General features: G+C 41.3%; 1 protein-coding gene across 1 annotated transcript in view; it reads right to left on the bottom strand.

The window, feature by feature from the left end:
* Nucleotides 1-12861, bottom strand: part of LOC109992345 (cadherin-4) — a 211861-nt gene that overhangs the window by 68426 nt on the left and 130574 nt on the right. The window contains exon 4 of the mRNA XM_020644902.3: nt 377-603. Within this exon, the coding sequence (XP_020500558.1) occupies nt 377-603 (227 nt within the window). The remainder of the gene's footprint in view (nt 1-376; nt 604-12861) is intronic.

The raw sequence follows: 12861 nt of genomic DNA, 5'->3' as shown, positions 1-12861 counted from the left end.
GCTCTGGCTGCACAGTCCTTGCTCGACCTTTGACAGCTTTAAGATAGAGGAGGAAGAGTCGAGGTCCCCCAGGGTATCCAAGGCACTGGATGTTTTCCAATAACAGCTTATGGCTGTGGGGAATTGTACTCTCCCCCAGTGGCAATGTGATTCTATCACTTTTAACCATGTGCTGCTGCTACTTTTTTTCTGCTCCACTCTCACTCTCTAAAACCCCTCAGAGTTTTGACCTGATTCTGGGCTGTCACTATCACCAGACCGCTGGAGAAAAAATTGATAGGGAAAAGAAACTCGATGAGCATGACTGAAATTTAAGCATGATATTTCAGTGTAAGTGTGTGTGTGTTTGCCCATGTGCAGTAAGTATAAGGCTTACCTCATTTTCATTTTGTGGAGGTGACGGTGGGTCTATTACTGCCAGTTGGACCACAGTCCCCCAGACCTGTGTGTGTGGACCGCTTGCTGTTAGTTTAAACTGGACTGGCTCGTCCAGGCTGGCTCCCTCTCCCTGGGCAAAGATGGAACCATCTGTCCGCACGCTGAAGTTAGGGTCACTGCTCTGGAAAACCACCGCTTGGTTCCCCATGCAGTCATCAAACTTCACTGTGGACAAGAAAATTGAGAATATTGTCATATATATATATATATATATATATATATTCATCAAAGCAGTTCTAGTAAAAAAAAAACATTCACTTTTATACATTCACTCAGTACATCTGCACTGCACACAAACATAAGAATGAAAGTTACAGAGAGAGTATGAACTCAAAAGATTGCATCAGCGGCTACGTTTGACACTAAAGCGTTCTCGCCAACTGCTGCATGAGAAAATAAACTGTAAAGGTATCGCGTGGTGTCTTGTAGAAGGGGTGAAACACCGGTCTTCCTAGAACTTGCATCTGAATTTGTTTTTGAAGCAGACCATGGGGTAAGTCTAGTAATTAGCTGAAGATCATGTCATAATATAAACAAACCTTTTTTTAGAAAAAGGTTCAACTTTTAAAAGAAAGTCCAAAGTCTCAAAGGGGGAAACAGAACGAGAAATACAGGCAGTTATCTGCACATTCGCATCCATAAAAGTTTAAAGTGTACTGTTCTGTCAGGAAATATTGATTCCAGTTTTGTGGTATTCAAAAAGCACAAGGCTTTTGTATTTCCTGACTGTCAAACACTATGCTTTTAGCTTCTAATCTGAAGGCCAAATCGCTCAATTTCTACTTTTTCTGTAGTTATCTCTGGCAGCTAGACTCAGATCCTCGCCATGAGGTCATGTGCTTTCACTATGATTGCAACACAGGGTTGACCCTTCTGCTCTTTCTACAATTTGTGTCTGTGATGAGACAAACTGGAGCCATATATGAAAACCAGAGGCACCAAATGTAGTGGTTTGAACGCAACATTGTGCTGCAAAACATTTTAAGGGCATTGACTTGAGTAGGGTTCAATAGATTTCTTGACTCCAAAAAAAGGCAATGTTGATTATGTTTTCAACCATTTACTGCAGATCACTGGATGTGTCTGAACTCATAAAGGTGAACTCGAGCAGTCTGTCATATATGAGAGCAGTCAAACATTGCTTTACGCTCGTTGAAGCTTTGCACCGTAATGCATGATGTTATATATTGTTTGGATAGTAAATGCGGTTGCACACTTGTTTTCACAATGCATTTTGGGATATGATGGCATTTTATCAAATTTTTGACCAATCTGGGAAAATTCATAAAGGTGTCTTAATACACGTATAAAAAGATTTAAATTCTACTCCTGTAGGAAAACCTCCTGTAGAGGTTAACATTTTTCATTTTTCACCAATAAGGTTCCAGGTACCCCAACCTTCCCCACAGGAGTTGAATTTAAATCTTTTCATGTATGTTCTAAGACAAAAGTTTGTGCAGAAATGTCTTGTCAGATTTGTTGCAATATTCCCTTACTGCCCATGTAGGGTATGACACTACTACAAAATTCGGACAATGCTACAAAATGGTAAATTCCTAATATGGTGCACTATATTGTGAGGATTGTGTGATTCCAGACAAAGCAAGTAACTTTAAGTTACTGCTATGCATTTCCTAAAGCTTTTTTTTCACACATCCATTGTTTCTATCACAGTTTACACAGTAAATATGCCTGAGGAAAACAAACAGATGCTTGAGATAGAGATCATTTCTGCTGTAAAAGGCTTGTTGCAACTGAGTGGCACTGAATTTAAAGATGATTTATGCTTCTTCCACATTCAACAATTGTCTTCCTTTTCTGCGCATACATTTTTGTGTGAGTTTTAATCTTTTTTTATGAATGATGCCAAACACACAACAACTGTTTGGCATAAACACAGTCATGATAATCCATTCACTGTTATCAACGTCTCTGCAGGGAACTGTTTCACAAACTTACAAGGCATGGCGTTTTCCCACCAGTGCATATGAAGATGAATTCATTCCAAGCCTTTTTTACGTGTGAGGCTCAAAACAGTGTTTATAGAAATTACACAAAAAGATATCGCAATGAGGAATCATCAGCAATGAATAATCATTTAATTATTATTTTTTTAAGTGTGTGCATCTCTTCTTGTGAGTGTCACAGATTAATATGTACATATTCATATCTATACATTATTTACTACAAACATCATCATGAACAGAGAGAAACAGTCAAAAGAAAGTCAAGCCAGAAAAGAAAATCTCTGGATTTTTTTCTCTCTCTAGTGCACACGTGAAATCCTTTCCATTTCACGTTAGAATGGTACTATGTAGCAGCAGGTCAGTATGGAGCTTACTGATTTGTCAGGGAAGTCCTGTGATTGATCTCTTCTGAAACTGAGTTCATGAGACGATGAGAAGATGAGTCACAGACAAGTGTAGCCTTCACTGGCCTTCCGTCCTCATCTCCTTCCTCCCTTGCGGCATCAACAGCCCTCCCTCCCTGGGATTACAATGTCTAGACGGCATATCATAAGAAAAGTGGAGCTAAAGGTCTTAACTTACTGCTGTAACTTCTCTTTCTCTCTTCCCACGTCTCTACAGCCGTCGAAACAAGGTTTCCATTACGGAAAGTATAAACTGCAAGTAAATCAGACTTTTGGATACAATTGGCAAGTATGCCTGTCATCATGTCAGCGACCATCTCTGTGAGGCCAGATGTCCAGACAGTCACTCAGTGCTCAGTCAGAGGGGACAGCACTTTAACAACTGTCCTCTGAGTACAGCATTTGCTGCAGGAGTGTCCCAGTCTAGACAGGAGGAGACAGGACATAAAGGATGGACTACATCAACCCGAAAGAGTCGAAAAGCCTCTGCTTCATTCATCAGGTTGTTCCTGTCTTTGTGTAGCTGAACGTTAACACCCAAAACAAACCCCCCTGAAATAAACATGTTTGCTTTTTCATGTTTGCTTCATTCTCTTGCCTTTTTTTTTGTAAAATTCCTATCTCATTTCTTTTACCATTATTTCAAATATTTTCAAAGATTAGATTTGGAAGGGGTGGGGGGGGAAATAACAAACACACCAGTTGGCAAACATGTGTCTGTGCAAAATAGAGTTCTGAAAGGCTGACTGATTACATTAAGAACGAGAAAGTACAAAATCTAATTCAAAGCATGGTTTATTGTATTACTAAGTCGTCCTCTCAGTGAAAAAATGAGCCACAGGAAAAAAATAACAAGCAGCAGGTGGTCTGATGCCCCTTCTCTCACGGTCCTCCAATTATTGTCTCGACTCTCTATGAGCCAGGCACGCAGCCAGCAGTGCAGCACTACTGCAGTCATGTCGGTAGAAGACTGTGGGCTTCTGCTTCACACCGAGGCGAGTGGGGTATCTTTATCTATAATAAAGAGAGTATGAACACCCTGACTCTCACTCCATATAAGACAGTTTAATTGTTTTTCTTCTCGACAAAAATTACAAAACTGAAACACAAATGACTCCTCTGTTTTTATTTTTGATTGATAAGGTGCTTAAAAAACAAGATGAAAAAAATGTCTACTTCCAGAAAAGTGGTTAGAATAATGTGCTTTTTTTAACATTTCTGGTAAAGAATAACTTTATGTGCTTAATCCATGAAAGCTGCAGTGCTGCAGTGGTTAGAACGTGATGGCAGTTTTCTCTTTAATCTGTTTTTATGAAGAACTGACGGTGTAGGCCCTTTACTTCAAAGTCACATTAAAAAATGAAAATAAAATAAAATCACAAACACTGTTTAACAATTTGTAAAACATGCTTGCTTGAGATATACAGTACTAAGGAATATGTATGTAGGAGAAGTAAAGTATAAGCATGGCACTAGTATAAAATACTAAATAGAATCTATAACGTGTTTTTGAAACCGCCAGAAAAAAATATTTTTCATTGAGAAAAAAAATCTTGGATCTTCTACTGCATGTAAATTTAATGTTAAATCGATGAGCCAATTCATATTGAGATAAGTAGTTGTGTAAATACTGTAGGGGTATATCCATCTGTGTGTGTGTGTGTGTGTTTCAATGATTGTGTGTGCATGCCTCAACAATGACAAGCTGAGCTCACTGCACCAATGCCCACACACAAATGGAGTAACAGGCTGCACATAGAGCACCCAGAGGGTCTCATTCTTGCACCAATTAAAGAAAAAGACAGTGCCAATTTTATCCCTCCATCAACACACACATCATTCTGCAATAGCTCCTCTTTCACTCAGGCAGGTCGATACTGCTATAAGAGAGATTATAAAATCGTCTGACAACAAAGCAATGGAGCCCATCGGCACATAGCTGCACATTAACAAGTCGTCTAAAGCAGCAGCCCAGGTTGTGCATTGATCTGGCAAATAACGCCAACACCCCATTGTGCCAAGCAGCCAGTACAGTACTTCTTTACTACTGTATGGAGGTAATGTGAGTTGTTACATCCCTGTAAAGATACTCATTTTGCCATGTTATGTGCCTATTAGGGAATCAATGTATTCCATTACTTCTTTATCACCATTGCTTTACATGCAGTGAAATGCTTCTTTTGGTGTTGCTTGGATGATATCAAACACCAAGCGCCATCTTCATTCCCCCCCCTTCACACACACACACACACACACACACACACACACACACACACACACTTTTCTAATTAAAGTTCCCTTCTCCCTCCAACAAGACAAGGACAAGGAGGAGAGCAACGCTGAAAAGAGTTGTGACCTTCTTGTGGTGTTCTCTGGACAGCCTGACAGGAAGTAGGTGACAAGTGTTGAAAGGGAAGTGAGAAAGGGATACAGTCAGGGGAGAGAGAGGAGCTGAGAGCTGAGGAGTGACAGGAAGAAGGTGAGAGGAAAGAGGAAGGAGGGGAGGGGGAGAGTTGAGAGGGAGGGACACTGAGGATGGAGGCTGTGTGGAGTTGGAAATAAGAGAGACAGTCAAATGATAAAAGAGGAAAAAGGAAAAAGGAAAGAGAGGCCTCGAGGCTCAGAGGTAGTTTGCAGTTTGCAGTTGCTTAATATGAGATCTCCAGAGGCCTCAGAGTTTATAGCTGCAGCCATTTCAATTGGTTTACGGTACATTTAATGCATTACATCATAGGGAATAGTTTATTTTATGTAGGCCTACAACAGTTAAAGTCATGTGTCTAAGCTGTAATGCAGCCACCCGCCACTAGCTAGGTAATGGGGCTTGCTTTGCAATGTTGTGCCCCCCATGTACAGAGGCTAAAGTCCTCATCGCAGCTGCTGTGGGTTCAAAACCAGCCCTTAGCTGCATGTCGCCCCCCCACTCGCTCTATTCCTAACATTTCCTGTCTCTCTTCAGCTGTCCAATCTGACAAAGACAAAAAGCCCCACCAAAAATAAATTACTTTAAAAATAAGAAATGTAATAAAAAACATTCAGCACAAGCGCGTGGAGGTTAACCTGCACGGAGGACCAAAGGCTGTAGTGCTAGCACTGCCAAATGTTAGCCACACTCAGCAAATCAATCTGCCATCCTTAACCTGCAGGTCGATGCTCGTTGCATATTTCACAGAGAAATTACATTTAAAATAAAAGGCAATTTCGTAAGTATGATGAACTGTTTCAAACTGATATTAAATAGGCCACACATTAGTTTCATCCGGACGGTGTTTAGCCATTTTCTTACCTTCATACCAGTCGGTTTGTCTGAATTTAAACTCCTGTTTCATCAACATGGTAATTAGTCACTAGGAACATCCCTATATCATCCTGACCAACAAAGCAGTAAAGAAATGACTCTTACTAGCTTTGATCTATGCTACAATCACTACGATTGAGGACAGAAGAAGAGGATGCAGAAAAAGGAGAATGAAGATGATGGGAGGCGGGAGAGAGAAGTGGGAGGAGAGGTGGAGGTGGAGGCTGGGAAGGGCATTAGAGGGGGCCCTGGCATTGGGATCCTGGCACAGTACAGCACAGGCTCTCTCTCTCACACAGCCACATTGGAATGGATGGGATGCTCAGATGGCTGTTTAAACAGGTTAATTGGGCTGGCCTCCCGAGAGATAGGGACAGATGGATGGATGGATAGAATGAGAGAGGAGAGATAGAGGGAGCAAGAGAGCGACAAAGGGAGAGCGATGGTGCTCTGAGGGGTGGAAACGGAGGGTGGGGTGAGGAGATGGATGGCGAGGGACAAGTATGGCGTCTGATCAGAGGCACCATGGGGAGTGTGCGGTCTAATCAGAGTGGATTGCGGATAAACAGAGCCAGGTCCTCTGTCCACTCCTGATAGACTATGAAAGCAGAACTAACGTGTGATGGAAGAGTGTTTAAAGCATGTTAGAAGCCCATCAGAGAGTGTTTTCACTGGAGCAAATCACTGCTCATCCTTCCATCCTGTCCAGAAACCTACAAACGTTTGACAGCAGTGACTAGCTGCATTTACAAAAACGTTCAGCCACAGACTGAGAGGAAACAGACTGACCACAGAGCATACAGCTCAGTATGAACAGCCCCAAAAAAAAAAGACTGAAGAGAAAAAACATTGAACCAAATACAATCCTTTAATGTCCTTTTATGAAAATAAATGAAGCTTTCATACACAGTAATGCAGAAATGTATCAAGTTTTACAAAGAACTAAAAGCTCATCAGTCAAATATGCATCAAAGCAAAGCTAATGCATTAGTTCGACTTTTCAAACCTGCTTGCATTGCTTTGGTTATCGGACTGTTTCATGTTCTTCCTTGCATTTTAAGTCCAAATGCACTTGGGAAATTAAGAGAATGAACTGCAGTCATGTCTGACAACTACAAAGTCACAAGGAATTTAAAACAAAACACTTCTAATGAGGTTGAAGTCTTTCAAGTTACCACAGAGGGGCGCTGGTGGTGAAGTGTTTGGTGCGCGCCCCACATGTATGGAGGCTGTGGTCTTCCGGGTGGGTGGCCCGGGTTCAAATCCGGCCTGTGGCTCCTTTCCCGCATGTCTTTCCCCACTCTCTCTCTCTCTCCCTGATTTCCAACTCTATCCACTGTCCTATCTCTACATTAAAGTCAGAAAAAAGCCCAAATAAATCTTGAAAAAAAAAAGTTACCACAGAGAATGGGCTGAATGTGACGGCTAATGTTCTTCCCAGCTTCACAAAGTTTGTCATCTCACTGTTCGTCAGTGGTGAGAGCAACTGAAGGAGGCTTTGTTGCATTGGGAGGAAATGGAGAACGTTTGAGTGATGAAAAAGATTATTTGTTGGCATAAGTCGTGTTTTCTTTTTGAATGGGAATGAGAGAAAAAGTGCAATCTAATTAGCAATTTTAAAGCGTTGCTTGCAGTCTATGCATTTAAATGTCATACTTGTTTGGAATCTCAGTCATGAAACAATTCAATTGTTTCCCAGTTTCTTTTCTGTCTCTAAACTTTTCCAGCCCTGCTTATACAGCAACACTGCACCACTGCAGTAGACCATAAAGTGAATGGAGAGTTGTGTGTGTCCTGGATATGGATGGCCTGTGGTGTCTTATGTAAAATTAAGCAGCTTTACTCTGTGTTTTGTTTGGTTGAACAGCGATACACATTACTTCACTGCTCGGGTTTCTCTGGATGAGAATCCAAAATGTCAGCGTGAAATATTAGGCTGTAGATAGAGGCTGGGAACTTTTTACCCCTTTACTCCTCTATAGGTTTGCTAGAAAAATCTCCCAGTGACGTGTTACATCAAACTGTTTACTGAATGAATGAGACAAGGCTTGGATACAAGGGAAGACTTGAGGCTATCACAGAGACAATTATAGCAGTGTGTGTTTGTGTGTGTGTGTGTGTGTACACTACTGGGTAAATCTGGATGCACTCCTGCAAGTGTGGAGGTCAGACGCCTCCTCTAAACATCTGTGTTTATTTTAAACCACTCTGTCAGCAGCAGTTAAAGACCAATTAAAAAGATGCTGTGTATGGGAAGTAAGCAGCTGACTTTACCTTCATGTGGATGTGGTAATACATCCTGTTGCAAAGGTTAATTTTGTTGATTTTTACTTGAGCAGTAATATTACTTGCCAGCCAGCTTTTCAGCAAAGCTTCTGCCATGATTCTTAAGGTCCAGGCTTGTAAACGTAGGGTCACATATTGTGTAAAATGACTAAGTAAACCTACCCGACCATCCGAATTGTCTCTTGGCACAGCTGAGGCTCTGTTGGACGGCTAATCAAGGGGTTGCTGCTGCAACCGTTGCTGGTTAGTCATTGAAGGGGGGGCCACTTTTATTAAAAGGCTGGCTGATCTCGGAGCTGCTTGACTTGGCATGAATATTGTTGGCTAGTTACAGACAATGTTATTTTTCTTCCGTACATCTGATTTGTGTTCAGCTTTCAGGTTTGTGCCTGGACCATCCCAAACTAACAGCTCAGTGAAATTCACAAGTAAGGCTCTGTACATTTTAGCAATTCAGCAGGAACTGGAGAACCTCAACTGTTTATTCTTAGATTGCAGGAAGAGTAGACATAGTGGACAATTTTTTAACATTCACGACAGTATGAATAATCTTATTTCTCACAAAATCATGCAGTCATGAGCTCCTAGCATGCAAGTAAAGTGAGCCAGAGTGCATGCATTACTTTAATTCCATAACCCAAAAATCGATAAGCACAAGGACACATGCCGTTCATACTCATATTCAAAGAGACTAGCCACAAAGACATTGTTTTTGACTCATCAGCATCTCTCTAATGACTGATTAGTATTCCTCTAAACAAGCACAGAAGCGCCTGATTGGCCTTCATCAATTCTCAGCCATCTCTCCCTGTGAGGGGAGCTGAACTTCTGCCTGAGCTCATATACGGACTCCAAACAACCACAGTGTGTCTTTTATCACCAAGGACTCATAAAAACAACAGAGAAAGGCAGAAACCTAAAGCATATAAACACACAAAGTTAACAAATGCCTGAAGCATCACAAAATATTACTTTCATTCAACATGACTCATATAACCTTCATGAAAATATTGATTGCACAGGAAAAATACAGACTTTAAAAATATTTAACATGAACATTACCATCTCAATACAGGATGTTAGGTCTCTATCATCAAGTTTCTACATCTCTTGTTTACGTCCTTATAATCAAAACCAAAGACTCGTATTTGTTTCTTCTGTTCTGATCCATTAAATCAGTTTTTTTCTCTCCTTCATGGAAGACAGACAGAGAGAGAGAGAGAACAAGGAAAAGAGAACATGAGAATTGTAGAGAGAACACGTCTTTTGGCAATTAGGGATGGCTTTACTGGTGATTACGAGAGAAGGCAGTGTGAGAGAGAGCGGGATCAGGCAGAATAAAGCCTCTTCCAGGAAGAGAAAAGCCTCTTTATAGAGAAAAAGGGAAGCGGAAATAATAGAAGAATAAAAGTAAGCACAAACTTCCCCAACTTTCTTTGCAGGAGCGGATCTGTTCTGGATAGTTTAGCTGTTCTGGAGTACACATACACACACGCAAAGAAAACCGAAGAAGACAGTTAACACAGCCAAAGGTATTTACACAGCAAACCACGGCACATATCCCCAAGATCCCCTTGTTATTCTCAGAGGTCATTTGGCCTTTTACCCAGACTGTCTGTGGTTGTGAAAGGAGGACAGAAACTGTTCTCTGGCAGTTTTTCTTCAATGTGTTTTCTGGATCAATAAGCCTACAAATTCAATGATGGATATGATACATATAGTACAGGTTGGCATTCAGCTTTTGTATCACTACTGTCTGCCTAAAGCCTCTTAGAAAGATATTTGATACAGTCTGACCAACAGAACATACCAGAAAAGTGCAGCAGCCTCTAGTCAGCATGTGTGTGTTTGTGTAACGGGGTCTGGCGTCTGCAGGACTGCTCGTGGCTCCAGTGGTGTTGAGGTTGAAGTGAGACAGAGAAGGCGAGATGGCTGTCTTTGAGAGTATAGAGTTTACACTGAAAGGGACTGCTCCTGTCAGTTTGCTTATATTCATTCTGATTTGCATACCTTATTACACTGCTTTTGGCAAGATCAACAAAGACGCAGGTTCCCCTTGTCTAGGACAGTGATCTCAATGTCAGTGCTCTTACTTTAGATGTGTCCTTTCCCCCTTGGTCTTTTATATCTATCAACCTGAGCTGGAACAGCTCCCAGTCCCCACCCAGTCTCATTCTACCCCACCAGCCACTGTATCTCTTATTTTCCTCGTCACTGCAGAAAACATGAGGAAAAATGCAGATGCAGTGGCAGCTTAGTGGAGGCCATAAAAAGCAAAGGCTTCAACTTTATTTCAGTGTTTGCCTGCAAGCGTCAAATATGCTTGTTGTAAAGAAAAAGAAATCATTTTCATATTGTTTTTTTCTCAAGCTTCCCCAAGGAAACAAACAGCACAAAATTGCTTTCCCCTACTGCTGGAGGAAATAGAGGCTGTATTCTCAAATCTAATCAACATCTCTCCATCAAAACTTTAAGAAAAGGTTCTGTTTTCCCTATTGTTGGGGTCAGAGCATTAACCAGAGAAATCCCTCTAGCCTTTAAACCGTGGAAAAACATACATGTAATTACACAGTCTGTATGGAGACTTAGGAACATGGTTTTTCAGTTCGAGGTTATATCAATTCGTTTTTTCCCTTAGAAAGATAGCCATCGGGCTGTGATCCCTGAAATCTGGGGGCTGCTGGTGGACTACATTGGCTGAACCATGCAATTAGTGGGTCTGAAGTTTCACAGAGTTAGGAAATGTGCCGAAGGTTCATCAAAGGGACAAATCAGAAGAACTGAAACACTGTAAAATACGTCTTCACACATAACACTTAAAAATGAATTACTGTTTATTGATTTCCGAGTTCCTCAGCTAGAACTGGATCAAAACTCCTTTTTGCACTTGAACATCAAAAGGAATAGATAAAAGCCTTAATAGATAAACGAATGGGAAATGAGAATCTGTCATTCATTTTTGTAATTGCTGATAAACTCCAACAAGTCCAGCATCCAAAGGCATTGAGACTATAATGGATGACTTACACCCAGTGCCAACAGTTCAATAAGACTGTAAGATGTGTGCCCTAAAAGAGAGACAGAAGGCAAACTTAGGTGTGGGTGTGTCTGACTTGATTCAGGAGAAACAGTTTGGAATGATCGCCTCCCAGTTGTATGCCTCCACCAACCACTCAAGTTGCAGTTTACCTCCATTAGTCTACTGTGGCAGAGTAAGAAGATTAATGTTTATATTGAAAGAATGCAACCTGACGCCAAATAATGGCACTAGAAGGCTTACATTAGACATTCAAAGATGCACCAAAACCATGGTGTTCTCTCTCTCTTTCTCCCTCTGTATGATTACCAGTAGACCATCTCACAACGATGGAGCAATCAGGAATGAGAGGAGCAGATATATAAACTATGTATGTTGGTGCAAATAGGATTGTGTATGTGTGTATAAACCTATAAGCTACAGTATAGTGTCATAGAACAGGCGAAAAAAGAACGATTAGTCACTGATGATTACTAACATCGTCTTCCAGAGGGCCTCTGTGTCTATATATGTGTGAGTACATGATGTTTTGCAGCACTGAACCTTCTTCTGAATGACAACCTTTAAAGGGAGGTGAATGATGGGTCTTAAATCTGTCAGCTTAATCTGTTTTAGAGTTTTGAAACAATAACAAGGGTAGAGCCCAAAAAGAATGGCCTAGCCAAGTGGTTGTCGCATTTGTGTGCGTATATGAATGAGTTTGTGTGCACACAAACTCATTCATGTATCGAACGGTCCAAACATCTCTCCTGCAGGTGAAAGTGTGAAATACAGGAACGCTTTGCTACAACTGTTGATTTGATGAGACTGTCAGGTAACACCTATACACTGGCCAACATCCTTGGGCTCATTTTCAAACACATGTACACACACTCCCAAAATGTATGCACGCACGCACGCACGCACACACGATGTAGGGAGAATCACAGAAGCTAGGAGCTGAAAGAGGCTGGCAGAGACGGTCTCCCAAAGGTACAAACACAGACAGCATTGTAGCAGCCCACCCTCTTCTCTACCTCCAAAAAAACAAATCCTCCAGTAAACACAAACACATATGCTCTACAAACAAATGTGCATTTATCATTTGACAGATTGTCAGAGCTGCGGCTCTAACCTTTTTTGTTGTTAATTGTTGTGCAATCTAGCAGGAGGAGGCCCCGGAGCTCTGTAGAAGAGGCCATGTGGTGTCTATGGGTGGGCTTTTATGTGAGGTGGATGGATGGATGGTATGTTTGAGGGATATGAACATAAGTAAACACATGTGCATCTGTCTGTGTGTGTGTGTGTGTGTGTGTGTGTGTGTGTGTGTGTGTGTGTGTGTGTGTGTGTGTGTGTGTGTGTGTGTGTGTGTGTGGTCTGATATTAGTATGTTTTGTGTGCGGGAAAATAAATTAGCAGTGCCAGCAGGTTGCTCTGACAAGTCATGTTAAT

Source organism: Labrus bergylta, chromosome 12, assembly GCF_963930695.1.
Source record: "Labrus bergylta chromosome 12, fLabBer1.1, whole genome shotgun sequence".
Classification (NCBI taxonomy): Eukaryota; Metazoa; Chordata; class Actinopteri; order Labriformes; family Labridae; genus Labrus; species Labrus bergylta.
Note: the sequence above shows the minus strand (reverse complement) of the source record. Positions and strands in the feature narration are given on the sequence as shown.